This window comes from Strix uralensis, chromosome 1 (genome assembly GCF_047716275.1).
Source record: "Strix uralensis isolate ZFMK-TIS-50842 chromosome 1, bStrUra1, whole genome shotgun sequence".
Lineage (NCBI taxonomy): Eukaryota > Metazoa > Chordata > Aves > Strigiformes > Strigidae > Strix > Strix uralensis.
The window spans coordinates 2,123,049-2,146,017 of NC_133972.1; the positions used below are offsets into that span (position 1 = coordinate 2,123,049).

At 48.8% G+C, this 22,969-nt stretch overlaps 3 protein-coding genes across 4 annotated transcripts; 2 read left to right on the forward strand and 1 right to left on the reverse strand.

The window, feature by feature from the left end:
* The first annotated feature begins 7 nt into the window (after nt 1–7).
* Nucleotides 8–1,235, forward strand: MRPL55 (mitochondrial ribosomal protein L55). Its single transcript, XM_074866674.1, has 4 exons — nt 8–61; nt 516–615; nt 772–961; nt 1,033–1,235. The coding sequence occupies exons 2-4, from the start codon at nt 590–592 to the stop codon at nt 1,174–1,176; spliced, it is 360 nt and encodes a 119-aa protein (XP_074722775.1). The 5' UTR covers nt 8–61; nt 516–589; the 3' UTR covers nt 1,177–1,235.
* Nucleotides 1,236–1,372: 137 nt separating this feature from the next.
* On the forward strand, nt 1,373–5,153 carry C1H1orf35 (chromosome 1 C1orf35 homolog). Of its 2 annotated transcripts, none has more exons than XM_074866449.1 (9): nt 1,373–1,432; nt 1,783–1,924; nt 2,053–2,206; nt 2,288–2,333; nt 2,443–2,525; nt 2,667–2,739; nt 3,083–3,162; nt 3,462–3,602; nt 3,816–5,153. In XM_074866449.1, the coding sequence occupies exons 2-9, from the start codon at nt 1,831–1,833 to the stop codon at nt 4,057–4,059; spliced, it is 915 nt and encodes a 304-aa protein (XP_074722550.1). In that variant the 5' UTR covers nt 1,373–1,432; nt 1,783–1,830; the 3' UTR covers nt 4,060–5,153. The 2 variants fall into 2 exon arrangements, with proteins under 2 accessions (XP_074722550.1, XP_074722641.1); XM_074866540.1 differs by having other exon boundaries at nt 1,374–1,432; nt 2,670–2,739.
* A 3,368-nt stretch (nt 5,154–8,521) lies between these two features.
* Nucleotides 8,522–22,707, reverse strand: ARF1 (ARF GTPase 1). The gene is made up of 5 exons (XM_074866806.1): nt 22,572–22,707; nt 12,745–12,924; nt 11,969–12,079; nt 11,170–11,294; nt 8,522–10,104 (listed from the first exon to the last, which is right to left on the reverse strand). The coding sequence occupies exons 2-5, from the start codon at nt 12,890–12,892 to the stop codon at nt 9,943–9,945; spliced, it is 546 nt and encodes a 181-aa protein (XP_074722907.1). The 5' UTR covers nt 12,893–12,924; nt 22,572–22,707; the 3' UTR covers nt 8,522–9,942.
* Nucleotides 22,708–22,969: the final 262 nt, after the last annotated feature.

A 22,969-nucleotide genomic window follows, 5' to 3' on the forward strand; every position in this document is an offset into this window, starting at 1 on the left:
CCCCCGCGCGCCCTGACGTCAGGCGGGAAGCGGAGCGCCGCGCGCTGGAGGGGGCGGTCACGTGAGCAGAGGGCGGTCACGTGAGCAGAGGCAGCGGGACAGACCAGCGGGACGGGGGGGGGGGCAGGACCGAGCGGTACGGGGAGGGGGGGTGGATACCGGGGTACCGTGATGGTTTCGGGGGCGGGGGGGTGAAGTCTGGGCCGCGCCATGATGGGGGGGGGGCGCGTTGGGGCAGCGAGAGCCACCGGGGGGGGTGTTGGGGAGGTCACCGTGAGCTGAGCCCTTGTGGGGCGGGGGAGGAAGGCCGGAGCGGGCGGAGGGCGAGGCATGGCGGGGCTGAGCCGTGACTGAGGTCGGGGCATCCATGGTAGGGCTGAGCCACACCAGGGGCAGGGGGGAGCCATCGCGGGGCTGATGCGTGATGGGGAAGGGGCCTGGGCGGGGGCCGCAGAGTGATGAGGACACGGGGCTGTCGCCCCACAACCACCCCAGCGCTGCGCCCTGTTCCCCAGGACGCTGCCTCACCTCCCGCTACGTTCGGCCGGGCGCCTGCGTGGAGAATCCAGCCTCGCTTGCCTGGACTAAAATGGCGGCCGCAAGCTGGGCCCTGAGGTGAGGGTGGTGGCGGTGACCCCCCAGGAGAGCAGCCGGGTCCTTCCGCTGCAGCCACCGCGGGGCTGAGTCTCCTGAGGCGACGCCGGTTCGTGTCCTCCGTCGTTTCACCCTCGCACCCCTGACCAACTGTCCTCGCCTTTGCCTTCCCGCCAGCGCCCTGCGCCTCGACGCCGTCCCCAGGCGGCTGCCGGCGATCGTCACCTCCAGCCGCCGCAACTCCAACCGCGCCTCCATCTCGCACCTCCACCGGCAGCAGTACGGCCGGCTCTACCCCGTCCTCCTGGTCAACACCGACGGCTCCACCATCCGCATCCGCCACACCGAGCCCAAGAGGATCCTCATGGTGAGGTGGGGGGGGGGCGGGCGGGGCGCTGGGGTGAGGCGGGGCGGCGGGGGGCTCACGCTGCCCCTCAGCTGCCCCTGGACAGCAGCACGCTGCCCGAGGCGGAGCGCAAGGCCCGGCTGCGGAGGCGCTTCCCCAGCAAGCCGAGGGTTGAGACGGAGGAGACCTTCGAGGGCATCGACCTGGACACCTACAAGCGGTTCTGGAAGAAATGAAGCTCTGAAATAATTGAAAAATAATTTAAAAAAAAAAAAAATAAAGCCGGGAAACTCGTCGTCGTGGTGCAGTTTTATGGGGGTTTTGCCTCGGTTCGTGACTGGGGTGGCACAGCGGCTCCACGCCCCCCCCCCCATGTCGGCGGCGCGGTGGTATCGCCCAGCTCGCAGCCACGCCCCTCCGCCCCCCCCCCGCCGAGCGCGGTGGTACCGGCCGGGGCGGGGCGGCGCGCGGGGCCCGCGGAGCGGCGCGGAGGTGCGTGCGGGGGGGGGGGGCGCGGGAGCGGGGGGACCGTGTGTGCCCCCGCGGTTTGCAGCCGCCTTCTCCTTCCCCCCCCCTGCCCCGGGCGGGCCCTTCGCACCCCCCGGGACGTGCAGTTCCTCCCTCCTCCTCCCCCGGGTCCTCCCGGGCTGTGACATCCCCCCCCCCTCGGCCCTGCGCCTCCCTCCCCTTGGGGTGCACAACCCTCCACCCCCCTCCCGTTTCCAGCCCCCCACCGACTCCCCCCCCGCCACCTCCAGGAGACACCTTTCCCCCCGCCCCCCCCGCCCCGGGGTCGCACGGAGGAGTTGGCGGGGGCAAACCGTGGGCTCATCCCCTCGCAGGTCACCAACACCCCCCACCCCCCCATCCCCGCCGTGGGGTCCGGCGCCATGTTCGGCTCATCCCGAGGAGGGGTCCGGGGGGGCCAGGACCAGTTCAGCTGGGAGGACGTCAAGACGGACAAACAGCGTGAAAACTACCTGGGTAAGGGCTGACCTTGGCTGAACTCCCCCCCCCCGCCATCCTCCCTGTGCCCCCGACACGATTTTGGGGTGCAGGTGGAGGGTTTTGGGGGCAGTGACGTTACGGGGGGGAGGTCTCGCTTCCCCTAGGGAACTCCCTGATGGCACCGGTGGGCCGGTGGCAGAAGGGGAAGGACCTGACCTGGTACACCAAGGGCAAGAAGGAGACGGCCCCCCCGTTGTCCCGCGAGGAAGAGCTGGCTGCCGTCCGCCTGGCCGAGCAGGAGGCCATGATGGCAGCCCTGTGAGTCTGCACCCCCCCCTCCAAAAAATAAGGGGTGCAAGGCATCACCCCCCCCCCCATCACCCCATTTTGTTTTTATAGGGGCTACAAGAACGTGAAGAGGCAGCCCACCAGCCTCAGCAAGGAGGTAAGGGGGGGCATCATGCATCCCCCCAGCGTCACCCCACGCAGGTGTCCCCTCCCCTTGGCTCTATTTTTGGGGGGGGGACCCAGGACACTGTGCCCCCCTCCCGCAGGACCTGGCCGAGGTGTGCAAGCGGGACGGCGCCGAGCGGGACAAGAAGGACGTGGACCGGGTGGTGGGCTTGGGCAGCTCCAGGTATGGGGGGGTCTCACATCAAAACACCCCGTTTCAGGGCAATTAGATTTTTATATTTTGTCATTTTTATGCTTTTTTTTTTTTGGTTTTGGTGTGGGTTTTCGTCATTTCGCGACTCGCTGCGGCAACGTCTGTCCCCAGCAGCAGCGCTGGCCGGGTGATGCTCTCCAAGGAGGACAAGGAGGCCGCCAAGATGGGGCTCTCCGTCTTCACGGTATGGCACGGGCGTGGGTCACGTCTTCTGTGTGAGGTTTAAAAAAAGAGGGAAAAAGGCAAAAAGCCTTACCCCGCACTCAGGGTATTTTATTTAAAAACAAAGCTTGTGGTTGTAGCACAGAGACCCGCAAGAGCTCCCCGTGTCCTGTTTGCACAGGTAATTTGTGGGGGTTTAATTTGGGAGCGGCTCTTGTGGGTATTTTTAATTTTTTCAAAATTAATTTTTAAATTTTTTTTCCAAATTATGTTTAATTTTTAAAGGTAGAAAGTTCCTTTTTCTTCTAATTTGAAACTATGGGCTCACAGAGTCGCTCTGTATTTTCCATCTCTTCCAACCCTAGCACCAGAAAGTCTCCAGCAGCCCGGAGATGTCTGGCTCCAAGAAGAAGCAGGAGAAGGAGGAGAAGGTGGAGGAGAAACGGTGAGGATGAGGACCACTGCTTTGGTGGGAAACCACCAGAAACAGCCTTTTCCTGGTGGGGAATATTTTGCAGAGTGCTTCTAAAGCTCCATTTGGCATCAGACTTACTCTGCATCTGCCTGAATCACCCCCAAAACCGTGCTTTTTTTTTTTTTTTTTTTTTTTTTCCTGGGGACTTCTCCTTGGCCAAGGAGGGCCATGGTGGGATGTGCCTGGACGGAGGGATGGGGATGAGTTTTTGGAGGAGCCGGAGGGATGCGCAGGGCAGGGATCCTCACTGCTTGATCCCTTCTCTGCAGACCAGAGGGTGGCAAGAAATCCAAAAGAGATAAAAAGAAGAAGAAGAAGAAGAAACATAGGAAGGAGAAAAAGAAGGACAAGCATCACAAGAGGGATGCTGCCTCATCGTCCTCCGATTCTTCACGGGACCGGAGTGAGAGGTAGCGATGTTGGGATGAGGGTTGAGCCCTGGTTGTGGGGCCTCATTGCTGGGGAACAAGATGAAGGGTTTAGGAGAGCCCCGTGGTCATGGCTGGCATCAAGATGCCCCGTCAGCATCTCTTGGCTTTCCAAAATCCTTTTTTCATGCCCAGAATCAGCTTGTTGGTATCCCCAGTGTCCCTGCTGTCACTTACCCCTCCATCCCTGTATAGGCACCACCGAAGAAAAACCCAGCAACGCCCCGAGACCTCGCGGCACGGCAGCCAGCGTCGGCACGACCCCGATTCCTCTGCCAGCAGCTGCGATTCGGGCAGGAGCCCCTCGCGCCGCCCTGCCCGCTGGCGGAGCCGGAGCCGGGACGGCCGCGGTCGGCGCAAGGGGAGGAAGAGGAGCAGGAGCAGGTCCCCTCCATCCTGTGGGGTCAGGCAACACCACGACACCAATTCGGAGGACTGAGAGGGAGCGTGGGGTTTTTTTTCCAGAGGGATCTTCACATAGGCTATATATTTTTTAAGGTTATTAAATTCAAAAAGCCACAGCTCTGCGGTTGCCAGGGCTGAGTCTGGCAAAGGGCATTCTGTTTTGTGACGCCAGCTGCCCCTTCCCTGCCTGCAGCTCCTGCCCGCAACCTGGGGCAGCACTGGCAGCTCCCCTGCTGTTGCCCCCGGCCGTGGAGGGGGGCAGCAGGTACCCAGGCACCCTTCTCCTTGCTCCCCGGATCCGTCCATCCAGGCATGATTTAGCACGGAGGATGCTGAGGGGTGGGTGCTGGCACTGGGATGGTTCTGGCTGCGATGCTGGAAATGCTGTGGATGCCTCGTGTTTATGCAGAGACTTTGGATACAGTTGTTATTTTTTTTTTTTTTAATATCTTTTGATGCCCTGAAGTAACTGCCAGCGAAGCAGCTGAAGAAGAATTTCTTTCCTTTAAACCCTCAAGTTCATCAGCTGCAAAATAAAACACAGGACTCGTGCGCTGCCAGGAGGGTTTTGCATCTTGGCCCTGATGGCTTTATGATGGCCGGACTGTGGGGCCACCTCTGCTCTCCGTGGGGCTACACGTGCTCCCCATGGGCCATCACATACTTTCCGTAGGGCACACATACATCTGTGAGCAGGGATGTCCCCCCCCCAGGACCCCCAGGAGAGGGCAGAGCCCTGGCTGGGCTGCCCCAAGGGGACATTGACCCACCAACATCCCCAATAAATTTTTAATTCGGGCAGACCCGAGCAGGAGCTGCTGTCTCCCTGGTGGGACATAGGGCAGAGGTGGCTCCATCCCCCCCAAACTCGCTGTGGAGTGGCCTAAATCACCGCAGGGATGTTCACGCCATGGGGTCCCCAGGCAGTGCCCCCCTCTATCTGTGTCCCCTGCATGGGGATGGGGCAGCCCACCCCCCAGAGACAAGTGTTTTCCCAGTCCCAAGTTTGGGGAAAAATGGGGACCTTGTGACTCAAGCAGCTGCAGGCGAGGGGGATGGATTGGTTGAAAAACAGCTTTTTGGATTAAATAAATAAAAATTAAATAAAATTAAAAATTAAATAAAAAAGGATACTGCCCTAATTAGGAGCTGCAGGGAGAACCTCTGCAATCACTCCTCTGCCATGGGGAGATGGATGGGGCTGGGGTGTCTTCTGTGATGTTTGCCCTGGTTGTGTCCACCCACGGCAGGGCAGGGAGCAGTAAGCTCCATTCCCTTCCAGGATTTTAAACGTCAAAACCTGAGTATTTATGTGCTTGGCACACTGAGAAAAGGGAATTTTACATCAATAAATAGAAATATTGATCCAAATGGAACGGGGTTGTCCCAAGCAGCTCCGGGCTGGAGTGGCCGTGCCAAGCACAAGGGCCTCGTTTGTGTAATTAATGATGCAATTTCTCCTGCTTAAGACAGGGCGGTTTTGTGTGTCTTGGCAGACAAAAACCCTGGGCTGGCGAGCAGCCTCGGTTTGCACTTTGGCAACGTTGGGGGGGGTCTTCTGTGTCATCTTGGCAGCTGTGCCATCGCCCTGCCCGCAGCCAGGCAGGAGGGACGGGGGTGTGGAGCGGCGCTGCCGGTGCAGGGTGGGACCAGGCGTGCGCCCGGTGTCGAACAAGGGCGGCATTCATCACAGGGAGGGGGGGACACAGCAGGATCAGGGCGATGAGCAGAAATAAAGCCCTTCTGTCCCACTCCCCTCCCTGGCTGCCAGCACGTGCTTAACCCTGCTGACGCAGGGGAGTTGCTGCAGGGCAGCAGCAAGCTTCGGAGATCCCCAAGATGCACTTTTTTTTGGGGGGGGGGCGTTAACAACCTCTCGGCATGGTCACAGGGCTATGCTTGCTCTGACCCAGTCCAGGGACCCACTGCGTGGCTACCCACGTGCAAACCCCGTGGCCCAAGTGGGGTAGCCCCAAGTCCATGGCCGGAGGCTTGCCAGACTGAGCTCAGGGTCACCTTCCAGGGGATTTTTGGGGTCCAGGCTGCCTCCGGGGATGGTGAAGCAAGGCTGTGCTTCACGGGGAACTCAGCGCCAGGAGCTCCAGGCTGAAAAGGCAACTACTGGAGAGCTGAAACACTGCAGCGAGCAGACAAAAAACCCACGCAAATCCTAGCACCCCACTCTCGAGTCACGCTCCCGCTTCCCTGCCTTCATCTTCCCAAGCGGGCTGGGCTCTGCTAGGACGATTTGGGTTTGTTGATGTGGCAAGCGGAGGGGCTGTGGCAGAGCTATCCCGGCACAGTTCAGCCTGATCCCGAGAGCTCCATCTCCCCAGCTTTCTCCTGCCTCCCAGGGAGGTGGCACCTCTTGCTCTCTGCTCCAGCACCTGCAGAGAGGCAGCTGTGCTTCGTTGCTGCTTTCCCCGACCCCCAGCCAGGTGTGTCACAGCTCAGCCTCTCACATTCTCACTCCTTTGAAACCTCTGCCAAGGCTTTACCCCCTGCCCGTTGCTTTTCACCAGTCCTGTTAAACCATTCACGGGGCTGCAGGAGCTTTACCCGTGCTGAGGAAACAGGGTGGATGGAGCATCACGGTCTTGGGGGCAAGGGGAGACAGGGAGGGTCAGAGATAAGCCCCCACGGTTGCAGCCAGGCTGCGTCCCCTCCTTCAGTCCCCACTCCCAACCCCAGACAGAGGAATCGGGCAGCAGCTCTTGCCCCTCGCCCTGTCTGAAGGAGGTGCTGGTGCCTGTTTCACACTTAAAACTGAAGTCTGAGCAAAATACAGACAAGATAAAAATGAGGGTGAGTGGGGGTGAAGGAGCCTGGCCCCATCCTAACCCCACCGAGCTGTTGCACCGGTTACTGGGTGGACTGGGGAGGAACTGCACCAGCTGCAGTTTGGTTCTGCCGGAGGGAGACGGCTTTTCGTGCTCACCCTCTCCCCTGGGCTGGAGCTGCCTCCTGCCTGGCTGGGCGGCTCAAATCCCCCGGGGGCCTGGCCGAGCCCAGAGCAGAGCAAAGCCGAGGGCACAGCTCCCACAGCTCCCCACTCTCAGATAACATCAGCACATCCCTCATCTTTTCCTCCAGCAGTAACTTGTGCACATGGAGAAGCAGGATCTGTGGCATGGCCAGTCTGGATAGGGCCTGGCCCCTGTGCCGACACACCTCAGGTGAAAACCACCACTTCAGAGCAGCCTCTCGGCTGACGATGGGGTGGGGGTGCTGTGTCACAGCAGGTCATCCACCTTTCCAGGGATGGGGGATGCAAGAGGAGTGGGGGGCTCTGCTTATTTCAGCAGTGCAAAGCGACAGCAGCACAAGAGCTGGCCCTTCAAGTTCAACTCCCTCCCAGAACAGAAATAAATAGATGTCCTGCCCTATTAGACATGCAGAGATCCCAATTCAGAGCCTGAAATTCAAGGCAAGATGAACAGCTTCAGAGGAATAACCTGACTTACAGGAGTTTTGTAATCCCAGCGCTTGCCTAATACTATTTACTCTCTACTACCAAGCACAAGGAACAGACACAGTGCTGGGAAACCTGAATCAACCTGACCTCCCCCTGCAGCCCCCCCAGCTGAAGATGGGGCAGGAGACCCCCATTCCACTCCCTGAGCCTCTGCTCAGGAGAGGACAGTCCTAGAACAAGCCTGCGCTCGGGGCGAGTGCCGCTCTGTGCACACATGCGAAGCAGCTGCCATGCTGCTTGAAGGATTCAGAGAGGAAACTAAACCTGGGAAGTGAGAGGTGTGATCTGTGGGACAGAGATCAGATCATCCAGAAGGCCAGCAGCTCTCATCCGACACCGAGAACGCAGATGCCAGCTCAACAACCTACAGAGAGGCACTCCCGCTTCCCAGCACGGCCGTGGCCCCCCCGATACCCCACCACAGCCCCAGGTTACCCTGCAGGGATACTGCTCTCTAACCTGCGTAACAGACTTTTTATCTTAGTTTTCCAGCCTGTGTAACGGGGAATCTGCTGCAATTCCAGCCAGGAACACAGCCGGCAGCTGGCCAGCGGCCCGCACGCAACCATCCACGAAGAGAAGCGGTGGCTGACAGGGGAAGGCAGCACGAGCAGCTGGGAGGAGCTCTGTCCCAGGTCCGGAGGGGACTGCGGAGTGGAAAAATGCAGAACAAAGTGTTGAGGAAGGCAGACTTCCTATTTTTTTTTCTCCCCAAAACTGCTGATTGAAGGACCTTATTACTAAGTGTGATCAACAGGAAGAACAATCTGCTGTGGGACTCAAGAAGCTCAACAGATGTCCTTAAGGCAAGGAAGGGACTCCAGGAGAAGCCAACTATCACCAGCCAACGGGACCACCTCTTCCCCTGCAGGACTCCAACTAGGAATGATACACCTGAAAAACATGGGAGATGTCCTGAAATTTTCATGCAAAGTGCGACGTAGCAAAACACAGGTTGGATTTGCATTAATCTAACACACAGTAACGTGTAAAGATGATACAAACCAACATGATACCAGTGCAAGTTTCATGAAACTTTTTATTCAACAAGTATTTCATTATGATTCTGCCAAGATGATCAAATGAACAGCAAGGCATAAAAAACATGAAATAGTTAAGAGATTTTATTCTAATAGCTTTAATTACAGTGCTTGTTTGTCGAAATGAAAACTGAAAACAAGTATACAAAACAGTTGATTACTAATTGTGTATTGAAAGCAATAAAGGTTTCCACAACACTAAATAAACCAGTTCTGATAGTTCCTCAAGTTAAAGTTTAACAGCTCCAGCTTCTTCAGTGTTTATCAAAATACAAAAGAAAAGTAAAGAGGTCTTTTTTCTGATGGCAAATCTGAACCTTGCAGTATGAGGGATGCCAAGGGTTTTCACACATATACAGATATGGGATTGTTCCAAAATGGGATTGAATACTTCTAGAGTGGAATGACTCTCCAAACTCTCATGCTTTTTTTTTTTCCCTAGACACTATACATAGATGTTTGGTGTTTTTCATGGCAATTCTTATGTTAAGTACAGTACTTTCTGCCTATAGAGCTTCGGACTAGTACAGGCTGTGCTTTTTGTGGAAAGGTTTGCCTTCTGGAGTGGTTTACACACAAGAAAAGTACAAAACACTTTTGACAAATACGACAGGCTAAAAATGTTGACTTCCAGAAAATTACTCAAGTTCAATGGAAGCGATAAATCTCACCTGAACCAAAAGTCAGATGTTTAGCATGAGTCTGCAAGCTCATCTAAACCAGGTCTGACAAATCTTTTAACAAGTATGAACAAATATGAGCACATACTGTGAGCTACAGAAAGAGCCAGAGATCTAGTAGTTATGGTCTGTTCTTTAACCAGATGAAGCTAATTGGGTCTCAATCATGGCTCCACCGTTTCAAAAGAATCAAAAGTCACCACATTAGAGCTAGAACAGCAGAAGCTATGTCAAATGTTTGTATGTTGAAGTGTTTTTACTTTTCCTTGACTATTTAAAAAAATACAGAATTCAGGTTAAAAAACCAGCCACCAAAATGGATCTCACAGATCTCACAACCCAACCGAGATAGTATTCAGCTCTACTGCACAAGGACCACTGGCAACCCTTATGTTAACCCACTTAAATCCCTTCCAAGTACTAAACAGTGAGTTGATTCTTTACAATAAAAAAGCTGAGTAATATTGCATAGGAGTACCAGAAACTGCCTCATTGGAAACAAAAACTATTTACATTAAATAAGAAACCTAACTGTTTTCAGGCTTGTATTTGCCACATTTACAGCATGATGCAATATATACTGTGACAAAAGAAATGAAAACAGCTTCCGGCACTCAATACCACAAAGTAGCACAGTTTGCCACATTAGAGTAAAGCGAAGGGCGAATAGAAGGAAATAAGAGGGAGGGGTGGAAAAAGAGGGAAGAGGAAGGTTTATGGTTTCATTTCTGGTTTCGGAGCTGATTGGACAACCAGTCCAGTCCTTCATAGAGACCGTCTCCACTAGTGGCACAGGTTGCCTGGATATACCAGTTCCTGTGACGAAGAGAATGCAGTCCAAGTTTGTCTGTGATTTCTGCTGCATTCATCGCGTTCGGCAGGTCCTGAGGGAAGGAAGAAGAGTCATTTTCTCCCCTGCTTGCTGAGAAGAAATGCCCACCTCCCTAAGCCATTTTTGATCATCAGCTTTAAAGCCATTAAAAGAAAGTTAAGAGCTCTTAGAGCTTCTCTTTCAGAAAAGCTCAGTGGATTATTTCTATATTCAAGCTATTTCCCCTATACTGACAAAAGTCTCAAAGGTTTAACAAAACAGTCAAAAGCATGTATTATAAAGTATTTCTATTCAGCAAACAGAAGAGAGATAGCTGACGTTTGGATCAAGTCATCAAGCCCCTCAGTGCTGACCCAAAACTGCTTACAATTCAAAGTTCATTTCATTCACTTTCCATAGAAAGTGTTTTCTACGACTGCAGTTATGATTTCAGATCAACTTTTATCATAAAGTAGTCCTCAGCTTAGTGCTGCTTCTGTTTATAGTCCGTCCTTCCTGCTCCTAGACAAGACTTATGGCTTCTTTACCCTTCACACCTGAGCCTGTGCAATCGATGAAGCATGATGCTATTCCTTCTCTAAGTTTACTAGGCATATTTAGGACCCTCAACGTTTGGGTTTAAGCTACCAAGGCCTTTCCAAGCAACAAAAGGCAAAACTCTCGGCTCACTTTGTGGCCTGGAAGAGTACAGCTCACAGGTCAACACAAGTACATTAAAAGTCAACACCAACACCGGTGGTGCCCTCAGACAGCCTAACTGAAGAATTCAGTGAGGTTCTGGCATTCTGGCCTCCTCTGTTAGGAGAAAGCTTGGGCAGATGCTGTACTTGAGCCAAGCCAACCTTAAAAACCAAACCGGTAGAATTCTTCCCTAAAACTGAAAATACAAGAATTTCTATTAGCCAACACTGTTTAGAAGGATGCTCCTTTCAGATAAGAACAGGGTAATTTAATCTATGGGTTTGCTGTCTTCAACAAAACTGAATGGACATTTACTGAGAGCTTATCTATTATTACACCGAAAACATGAACATCAAGTTCAAGATCTGGCACTCACAAGTACGTTGTATTGAAATTTTCAAGAGTTCTTACAGAAGGACGCCTTTCTTGGGCATACCTGTTTGTTAGCAAACACTAATAAAACAGCATCTCTAAGCTCATCTTCTGCCAACATTCTCATAAGCTCTTCTCTGGCCTCATTCACCCGTTCTCTGTCATTACTGTCAACCACAAAAATCAGACCTAGAAATAAGCAAAGAATAAGAATAAGCATACACCAGAAGTTATTTACAAATGATAAATACCTCTGGCAGTCAGAACTAAGCTTTGAAGAGAAAATAATACAAGACAATTCAGTACATATCAGAAAAAATATGATTTTTCTTATTACAGTAATCTCATGTCTGAGAGAAAGTCTGTTCTTGCTGGTGAAAGCAAGTGTTAGTCTGCATTTGTGTTTTTGGAACTTGTTCACTTCATCTACATAACCACTTGATATCTTCCAGCGAGTAGCAACTCTTGAAATTCTGCGACAGGACTCACATGCACGCACATTATAAAGGTGCAGCAGTGGAAGAAGTGACAAACTCAGTTCATGGGGCTGTTAAGAGCTTCTAGTAAAGCCTCTGCATCGAGGGCAGAGAGCTGTGATGCTTATGGAAGAAGCACAAAATTCTGAACTTGCTCTGAGTCAGATGGACAAGGAAGACTGGTTTCTAGATTTCTTCCCATCCCTCCTTTGAACCTGTACTAGATTCACAGAGCAGCACACAAAGACAAATATTTATTACTATTTTATAATAATAAATATTCCGCCCCCCCCCCCCCCCCCCCCGAACCTGCAAAATTATCTTAGCAAGGACATTAAAAAAACCTTTTAGATTCTGGAAACCTGTGATTTAAGCATTCAGACTCACCTTGTGTGTTCTGGAAATAATGGCGCCAGAGTGGTCTGATCTTATCCTGACCACCTACATCCCAGACTGTGAAGCTAATGTTCTTGTATTCTACTGTTTCCACATTGAAACCTAAAATAGAAATTGTGGCAAAAAAGTTAAACATAGTTAGCCCTCAACCTATTGTATTTACCAAGTCACACTCAGAATGTCACAGTTTTTTGTTATCTTAAAATTTAAATCTACTTTAAATAACCAGAATCTTAAACTGCAGCGCTCAAAACAAATCAAGTGTGGGTTGTCTGGAACTCCTGCTCCCACCACCTCCACTCCAGTCAAACTAACGATCAACAGCTGTAATTGCTACCTGCACAGCTAAGAAATGCAGAGCAAACCATGTTGTGTCAAAACCCCTTGGACCTTAAGGATGACAAATAAGGTATGTCTCTGATCACACAGTTCTTGAAGTCACCCTCCAAAAAAGTGTCACCCTCTGCTGCTCAGTCTAATCTACTTGATGCCACAACGTGCTTAGGAGGGCAGACCGCCCTTCTGTGGCCCATGAAGGCTTGTTCCACAAGTGACTGAAGAGAGGCAGTGGAGTGAAAAAAACAGTCACGTAATCTGCTTCCATGCCGGAACATTTGGCTGTGCCATCTTCATACCATGGTTTTAGCAAGTGTTTGTTCTGACAGTCAAGTCACTTAAATCAACAGAGGGGCAGCTGAGAAGACACCGCTGCAAACAATAAGACCCAAATCTCAAAGCAAGCAGTTATATAAATGTAAAAATCTTACCTATAGTAGGAATAGTAGTTACTATTTCACCAAGTTTAAGTTTGTACAAAATAGTAGTCTTTCCTGCAGCATCCAGACCAACCATTAGAATACGCATTTCTTTTTTGCCAAAAAGGCCTTTGAAGAGGTTAGCAAAAATATTTCCCATGCTTGAGATATGTTCTCACTGGCCAGTTAAGTCTAGAGGAAAAAGATCACAGTATCACTCACGAGTTACCAATGGCTGTGTTCTGATCAGAGCATAAACAAGCACCAAAAAAAGTATCAGATAATATGAATCCCTTATAGACACCCCAGCCACCACCGTACGTGATTTTTCCCCACACTGAAGCACGACAAAGATGAACAGATATGCCAAAACTTACTGCTCATAAAGCAATGCTTGAAATCTTTCAAATATTCTTTTAGAGATTTTACTCTTAAATGCTGCTCTCACACTTTTGTTTGAAAAATTCATGGTTTGCTTTCAATGCAACTGACCACTTCAGGTACTTCAGCCCCCACTGTTATGGGATAATTTATCTGCAGCCTGAAGTGTCACCATAAAACAGCTTTTACTAATTGACCCGCAGTTAAAAAAAGTTTTAGACATGTGCTCATCTCTTTGCTGCTCAGCGCAGCAACAGCTGGTCCTTCTTTTGCGAAGGAAACTCAGAATACAGCTTGGATTCTCTCCTGCTCAAAACAGTTTCCTTCCTCTCAAGCCCTGAGGAAATGGCCTGCGTGAACACAACGTGAACACAAAGCAGTATTGCTTTGATTAACATTGGAGGGAGACCTTCTCTAAGAAGCAAATCCACATTTACTGAAACTATCGAAAATTAATAGCCACATTAAAAGAGGCAGGTTTAGAAATGAATGCTTCTCCCTTCACTGCAAACACTTCTGCTTGGATGCTCAGAAGCGATTAACTTCACCAGGAGCTTCCTGTTTAGAAAGTGGAGAAACTGCCTCTCCACTCCAGCCCTCAGACACTCCCTGTGTCCTTGGGACGGGACACACCCCACCACAAATTCCACAGTTTTCCCCCCTTTCCAAACTTACTACTACACGGTTTACTGCGACTTTGAAGTCACCAAGAGAAGTATTATTCTGCTGACATAAGGTATGAAAAAAACCAGCCTGAAAGCTTTACAGCGAGGTGTAGATGAGGATGTTACACACTATGGGGCTGATTCACACCTCTACTGCTGCTTTGTTTAGCTCTCAGATGTCAACTTAAAAACAGACTGAGCCCAACAGAAAATACAAGCCTAAGACAGCAGGAGCACATACAGCCAAGACGAATAACATTCAAAGGATGGGTTTCCTGTAAACCAAGTCACACAATTTAGAGTACATTACGAAGTTTGAATCATCTCTTGAAGATATTCTGTATTTCATGATGCAGTTGAGTGCCTGAAGCAAAATTCTCACTGGAAATAGACTTTACAGACTATCTAAGACCATTAAAACAAGCTTTGAACTGAAAAACACATCACCGAGCAGAAAACTTGTCCCACTCGGTTGAGCTCGGTGCTAGGGATGTATGAAGTCTGGCTTCCTCACTCAGCTCTGCAAAAGGTCTAAGTGGTTCCAGTCTTCTCAGGAAGCTTTGCTGGATACAATTTTTAACCCAAAAGTTAAGCGCTGTAACATTAACTAAGTCACATGTCTTAGCACAGGCAGCTCCCCAGTGAAGTTCAGAGTCCACTCCAGAGGTCCTGAATGACATCAATCACCACTTCAACTTGCTGAAGTAACTTGAATCAAAGATACATTTTATATGACTGAACCTCTCTGTGATTGAAACTTTAAAACTAAGCTCCTCTATAAGCCAGATAGTGCAGCCTGTGGATTAAAACCAAGCAGGAGGTTTAAAATTTCTATTATTCTGACATCTCCTTCATATTTTTGTAGCATGACCATGAATATTCAACTCCCACTTGAATATAGGAAAGCTGTATAAACAGGAAAGTTAATTAGGAAGTAGAGAAAACAGTTTTGCTAGAGTACCTATTTGTCCAAATCATTCACACAGCAGGAAATCTCACTCCCCAGCCCACAACAGCAGTTCTTACTGGGCTGGAGGGGAGGGAGGCTGTAAAGCTCTCCTTTGTCTGGCTGCTCATGCTACCTCTCCTCTTCTACTTCCCCTGAAAAGCAATAGTCAGGGTTGAACTGTAACCTTTTACCAGAGCTCCTGTAGCCCTCCAAAATGAGCATTAGAACTTTTGTAGCAAGAGAACCTTGCAAGCCCTGCCAACAAACACACTTCTCGTGTTTCTGCATGTTTAAAAGCACGATAGGTTATCAAACGCTTGGATCAATAGCAGCAATCAGGTGACACAGCAAATCTTTGCATTTCCATCCATGACATCTTTCCACACCCCGAAGAAGTCCCAGTCTGCTGAACAAGTTGCTTACACTTGGCACTAACAGTAGCAAATTCCGTTAGATCCTTGTTTCCCTGGCAGCTATTTCCAGGTCAAGTGTGCCCTCTACCACTGAAGCTGCTTTTATACCACCCATCCTCCCTATTTTAACTTTTTGTGAAGAAGTTAAGTTACATTTAAGCACTTGTTTTCAATTTCCTTCTTGTTCTCTTCCACATTCCTACTATCCAAACCACTCCTGTAACTTACTGGGTACTTCAGGGTAGGTGACATTACAGAAAGTCTGATTTATTTTTATAGGCAGTGTAGTTTACAGCCTACCCCTGCAAGACAAGTGTGTTTAGATGTTAACTAGAAGATAGAAGAATCACTGCTGTCTGTAAGAAAAATACTAGGAGAAACCCATCTGCAGGACTCCCACAAACTGTTGTGGGTCCCATCAGTGAATTGCTGTATGCTGCTGGGGCAAAAGCGAGGGTCTACTTCACCACTGCAGGACCACCTTCTGACCAGCAGCTAGAATCACGTTCAAAAGGAAGTCATGCTCCCATGGTTTTGTACATTACCCTCCTCTTCCTACGCTGTCCCTGTCAGTATTTCATTACTTTCTATTATCTAAGAAAAGCACCTCAAGTTCCTTTCTCAGTACCACCAAAATCCTCAACCAAATCATCATCACAACTGTGACCAGCCATCAGGTCTCTGCTTTTTAGACCATTCATGCTGTCAAACAGCGCAGACACTACCACAGCAGAAACTGCCGTGACAGTTTAGAGCTGCTTCCCAGGACTTCGCTGCCATCCATTAATACAACTCAGCTGAGGGATCACGCGATTACTTCCACTGTACTTCAGAGCTGAATCTGCTTACTTTAATTCTCATTTCAGTCCATTAGTTGGACTATGAAAGCTAACATAAGCAACCTGAAAATATGAGGAAATTTAAGACCCTTCCAGGTTAACCAAGCAATCCTGTCACTTTTCAGACATCTTCAACATCTGCAATCTGTATCAAGACTTGCCAATATATTGCCTATATTCTACACTGAAGCTTAACTTTCTCTTTTCCTCAACTCAGATGTGGTAATTGCCACACTGATCGTTTCAGAAGCACAAGTTCAATAAAACGCCTGAAAATATAGAAGACTTGGGGTGCGAGCCGTTTGCAGTACTTCAGCACATCTCCAAATGAGGTATCTATCAGGCTAAGTAGGAATATTTGTGCATGAAAGGGAACAATTTGAACAAACAGCACAGACTATTTTTGCAGAACTTCACATGCACATTCCCTCAGCACAACTTCAGCTTCTAGAAATGGAAACTCACCATCCCTCAACAAACCCAGATCACCCCAAAACTGAACTGTCTGGCTCCTTTCTCCCTGCCCACCGGCGCCCTGAAGCACACCTTAAAGCAGTCTACTCCACGTTAATACCCTCACAGCAGTAAAAACCTGTTAGGCAGGTTCAGGTAAGATATAATGTGCCATTGGTAAACAGCGTGAAAGACATTCACTGGATAAGACTGCAGTTTTGTTTCAGGAAACAAGGTATTTTCGGCAGCCTGTTTTCTAGTAAGCAATACATTTAGATAAGCAATTAAGAGAAGAGGCAGCCTTTTTTAGAAAGGCTCAGTCCAATGAGTTAAAAATGAATGAGTGCCTGCAATAGCAGGCAGCCTGGTGTCTGTTAAAGCGATATGGCCCCTGAGTACAAACTCATTATATTATATTTAACCGTATGGTAATGCATTTTAAAGCCATTTCATTCAGACTGCTTATCTTGAGAAGTCAAATATGCTTCTTGACCTCCAAACTTCTTGGCTGTTAGTTAACAAGCCATCCCACAGAAGTATGACCAGAAGGGTATGCAGGACATCAAAGAAAGTATAGCTACACCTTAATTTTGCACCTCTGGAAAAGTTCTTTTTGACCACATAGAGATTAAACTTCACTGAGTCAGGAGTTGCAGCAAATGCCACAGTTCCACTCAGGTTTAAAACGTTTCTTTAAACATACCACAGCAAACAAAATCAGAGTAAGATAGAGGATTCCATATGCATCATTTAGCCAAATTATGCCTGCAGTACACAAATACATTTATTTCATTTCTATGTACCAGCACTTACCACAGAAGGTTGCCACAGTAAAAAAATAATGCTCAAAACTTTTTCAAGTGTCATAACCAAACTTGCTGGGCACAACCATTTTGGCTACCTGTTCTCTATAGCTGAAAAATACCAGCAATGATGAAGATCAGTCAAGAAAAGCTTAATTCACTGTCCCTTCTCTGAACAACACACTGAGATACAGAGGTACAGAGGGCATTTGTTGTCTCTGGGAACTATTATGTCTGCCTAGGACATTCATATCTTGTTTTGAACGCCTGTTTCAAGGAGAGACAAACATGGTGCCACCACCAATGACATACTACATTACACGGTTATAGTCAGTCAAAATACTAATGCTAAAGCAACAGGCTAAAACCCGTAACAGTTGCAGGTTTACCCAAAAAGTTTTTACCCAGTAGCTTTCTGCACCTTGTTCTGTTTGCTTAGACACCTATAGTAAGTAAAACTGGCATGCTTATGAAGACAACTGGTTTACTACCAAAAGCACGTCTCCATTTAAAGGAAAGTCTACTTGACTTTGGCCTAAGCATTAACTCCACCTCTTAATACAATTAGAAAAACCCCAAACCTGCAATTCCTAACCTGGTAATAACACACTAGCTATATCAGTCACAGAAGAACAAAAATTGATCAATTTGTTATTTAACAGAAATACTGATTTGAAATCCAGCCAGTTATCACTACTTGGCTTGTACGATGCTTCTACTTTACAGCATTCTAGAAGGTTTTAAATTAAAATGTCAAGAGAAGCAAAACATTCATACAAAAGATCACCAAAGTCATGTAAAGAAGAGGTGAGAAAGTTTTTAAGAAAGTTCAACAGCGGTGTTACATGCAAAAACAACTGGCAAATAATTTAAAGTGCAAATCTAAACTGGCAGCTTGTTCTTCACAATATAGAGTGTGATCTAAAAGCCAATGTGAGAAGTGATCCAACAAGAATAGAACACTGATAAAATTTAGGATTAATCTAGGGCCCCAGTATTTCACACCAACATTCAGCAGGCAGTCTGTTAAGTACAGCTGCATTCTTTTGAACTTGAAGTAATTTCTTTACAGATTAAAGTGTTCTGTTACAGCAAATTCTGAAAAACACTCTGGATCATAACACTTCTTTATTACAGACAGCCAGGATGGCCCAATACACAACTATTCCAGTAGTTATATTCAACTATTTTTAGAAGTTGTTTACTGGCCTTCCACATCTGATAACCCGAAAGATGACTACTTACTTACCAACCCGAGCCCTTTAACTTCTGGGCCTTAACACTGGAATGTAGCTTAAATAATTTTGATTTGAGTTACTTGAGACTTTAGACCATACTAACATCACTTGCATGGACAACACACAAAATCTAAGAGTAGCTAACAAGTAGGCCAGGTTCTTTCTTCACGAGGGGACTATCTTGGACTTAAATACCATTGCAATAAAGGCCACCTCAAGAAACTCTTCTCAGAGCTCTTAAGTCCCAACTCCTTTATAGTTGTACCTATTAAAATGAGGGGGAGCATTAACTGTAGAGATCAAAACCTAGCTCTGCAACAATTTCCCCCACTTCACACTGGATGTGCTTCTACAAAGCGTGAGATGGAGAAGGTGTCCTAAATGATCATAACTTTGTTATTTGTCTTTTAGGAGAGGATAGAGGAAAGGTATTGGCATTGAAGCGTCATGTGAAAAGAAAAGTTAAAGGTATATAACTGTACTTGCATCTTGCAGTGGCCAACTAAAAAGCACCCAGATGTGCACTGCATGCCCAAGGCAGATAGAGGACAAGTCAACCGCAAGTGAGAAGCTAGATGAAAGAAAATCCAACCTACTTAGATTGAACATCTTGCTGTCTGCACACATTACCCAGACAGCACATCTTCCACATGCTGTAACAATCTCTTGAGAGCACTGGGCTCAGAGGGGCAGGTAAACAGAAAATATGTCCACTTGCGAGATCAAAACAAGGGCAAAGGGGAAAGTTCCTTGGCAGTCATGCCTATTTCTCAGACACAAGAAGAACTCACTCCTAAAATACTGATCAGAATAAAAAAAAAAAGTATCAAGCAAAGAGGACAGGTTGCTTGACTTGATACTCAAAACCCAGAGTTATTCCCTTATTCTCATCTTCAAGCAGGGGGAGCAAGCTACTTCTGTTTCACAGCAAAATCTCAGACTATTTGATACGCTACCATGCATAACTCAAAATCATGCAAACCAACACATAGGACACATATCTCTTCTGAAAAATACTTTATTTAAAGGATAGGTTGACAGGTGGAAAAGTATAGAAGGACTCATTGCTCCCGCTTTTAGATAAAGCATGTCCATCACCTCCCCGTGGGCTGGACTGCCTGTAGCTGCTCAGGAAATAACCGGGTGCCCACAACATAGTCAAGTTTGGACTGCAACTTTGTATTCTCCTGTTAAACAGTGGCTATACTGCGGTGAAAAGCATTTCTTTTCAGGTAAGTGCTGCACAGGTTTTTTGAGGCTCAACTATTCACAAGTTCAAAATCTTAAATTTTAAGCCAAATATCCTGTTATTCATTCCCAGTAACTAGGCAGTAAGTCAACATTTACACTCATAGTAGAAATGGCAAGAACTCACATGAGAGCTTCGGTAATGAAACTGGCTTTTGGTTTGGGGAAAATGTCAAAGCAGAGCCTACACAGCCAGGTGTTAAGTACAAGATCAGTGCATGAATAAGAGCTATATTAGACATGAGAGTTTTAATAGAATTGAAACATCAGCAGAAGTAGTACCATAGTCCTTCAATGTTTGCATGTGTTAGAAACAAGAAATAAAATTGGATACTCGCAAGCAGAAAGAAAAAATGCTGAATAACACAGAAAAACAGCTGCTGTAGTAGGAAGCTGATTATAAACTTCTTTACTCATCAGTTAAAGAAAGGGAATAATGGCTGAGGACAGTGCTAGCTCTAATACAAGCTCTATAGCATTCCAGTAGCAAAACTTTCAAGAGATTTCTAAAAAAAGCATCAGAACTATTCCTTTTCAGAAAAAGTTAACTTATGTTCACCAAATTTATCCACTGTAAGGTAAGCTAGATGTTTATGAAGGCTGTTGAAATCCATAAAAATTCTTGCTTGAAAGTCCATCTTCACCCATCTCAGCAGCTTTTATTTCTAAAGCGATCTTTTATTTCTAAAGAAAGGTGCTTCTTTAAACTTCACCACTGCAAATTCAGGTGGACTCTTGGGTTGTGAGCTCTTTCTCCTTCCACCAATTAATGTATTCAATGGCTTAGCTGATAGTTGTGCCTCAGGGAGATAAATGAATGCTACTGCTTAAAACAGCCTTTCAAACAGGTGTAACTGGAGCACAAGACAATTCAGTGAATTATAAGGTCCAGAATCCAGCCCCCTACTCCCACACACACTTTGCCTTGAAAAGCTGTGACTAGTCCTGCCCCCCACTTGGTCAGCATGACTAACACACACAGGGAATTACACGCACTGAGCAAAAAATGCACCGCTCCTGCCCAGTCCCTTTTCAGCTTCCAACTGTATTTCACAACTAGACAATCTTAGAAATCCAGCAAATCCCTCAGACCACTGAGGACTGGTTTATGTTCAGGTGTTTGCCTTTTAACATAATCCAGCAAGTATTACACCTATCACATGCTACCGCAGCAGCAAAGGCTGTTCTGGGAGTAGATGACATCTGCTTGAGCCATTTTTACTCCTGATGCTCTACCACAGTAGCATCATCAATAAACTTGGCAAAGCAATTCAGTTTAAGCGGTTCAAGTGAGGCAAATTTCCTCACCCTTTCACCCAATGTAATTACTACAACAGGGAAAACAGTCCAACAGGATTCTCGAGCACTGCAGATGTATTTTTAACAGAGGAAGTCAGTGGCATCATATCAATCCCGGATACTTTCAGAGAAACACTTTCTATATCTGTAAGATTGTAAGTACTTACACCAACAATTTGCTTATAAAACCATGAACATAAGCCAAGCAGCAATCCTCCAGTTCAGCTACAGTTCCTTTTTCCTACAGAAGTGTTCCAAATCCGTAGCAAAAATAGTAATAATGATATTGCCAAATGACCTCGGACAACTTACTTTGACTTGATTTCTTTGCCTGAAAAATAAGGTTAATAGAATATCCTGCAAAGGGATGTTGTAAGCCTTACTGCTTGCAAAACAAAGTTCAAAATATTATATAAATAGTTCGCATTTTAGTTATTGACAAAGCTACATTTCAAAACAAGACCTCTGGATACGACTCTAATCAACCTGTGGAATTTAGTTTGGCAAGAGCCTAGCAGCAAAGCAACAAGGTCAATGTCAAACACGACATTTAGGCAGTTTTACAAACCAGCAGTTTCAGCTGTGCTCTGCTGGGGCAAACTGACTCCTCCGTGAAGAGATCTGCATAGCTGGCCTATTACTTTATCAGACAGAGGTTATCAGACCAAAGTATCATGTTAACTCCTCACAGAGACAGGATATAGTATTTTCAGACAGAATATAATATCCTCCCAGCGGGAGCTGCTATGCCAAGGAAAACTGATCTCCTACACCACTAAACGCAAGCCACGGATGGCAAACAGAGTTTGCTCCAAGCTGAAGCGCAACTTCTTACCATCACCCCCTCAGCCCAGCAGAAAGCCCTACTCAGCAGCCAAGGGCTTACAGGAAAATAACCTCTCTCCTACGAGCTTCATCCAAAGCTAATTTCCCGTACCGGACTACCAGATCTCCGAGTTTCGCTACGATGAGGGTTTTCGGGGGAGAGGAAAAACTTCTCTCCTGAGACCCGTTCGCGGGCGGGGCAGAAGCCGGAATAAGCGAGTTTAGGGAAAGGAGAAGCCCATCCCGCCGCATCTCCTCTAATTCCTCCTGTAGGGGGAGCGGCGCCGGGCCCCGGACAGCTGTTGGAGAGTCAGTGGTCCCCCGCTTCCGCGCGGGCCCACGCTGGGGGCCCCAGCAGGGAAGGGAAAGGGCTGACATCCCCCCCCCGCCCGCCGGCCCCAAATGCGTGAGAGGAGGGCGCGGATGGGATAGCGCCCGCCACTCCCCAAGGCCTGCGCTGCGGCCTGCGCCGCGGCTTCCCCCTGCCGCCAGCAGCCGCCGAGCGAGGGCGGTGGCGGGGGGAGGGGGTGGAAGGGGAGAAGGAAGGACGGAAAGAAGCAACCCGGCCCGCTCCCCCAAGGCCCGCCACCTCCTCCCCTCAGCGCCAAGGCCGCGGCGCCTCACGCCCGGCCGCGGGCCGCCGCAGGGTGTGGGCGGGGGAGCAGGGCGGCGGGCACGAGAGGAAGGGGCTGAAGGGAGGGAAGCGGAAAACGTCAGTGGACCCACCGGCGTTGGCTGCTGCCCCGGGCAGTGGGTCTGGCTGTCCTCGGACCGTCCCGCTCGGAGCCGGCTCCCCCCCGCGCCTCTCCGCCGCTCTCCGCCCAGGCACACAAGATGGCGGCGCTCGGCAGCCACGTCAGTGCCAGACCCGCGCACGGCACCACGGGTAACCGAGGAGGGCACCAGGGGGCGGGGCCGAGCGGCGGGTGGGCGTGACTATGGCGGGGAGCCGCCGCGCTGGAATATCAAGGGGGCGTGGCCACGCGGCAGGACACGCCCACCCCGCGGATACGCCACGCCCCCCCCGGCGGCTCGTGACCGGATGCGGGGCGGGGGGCGCGGAGCGTGTGAGGGGCCGCGGCTGCGGCTGCGGGGGGCCCCGTGGCGAGTGGGCCCGGGCCGGG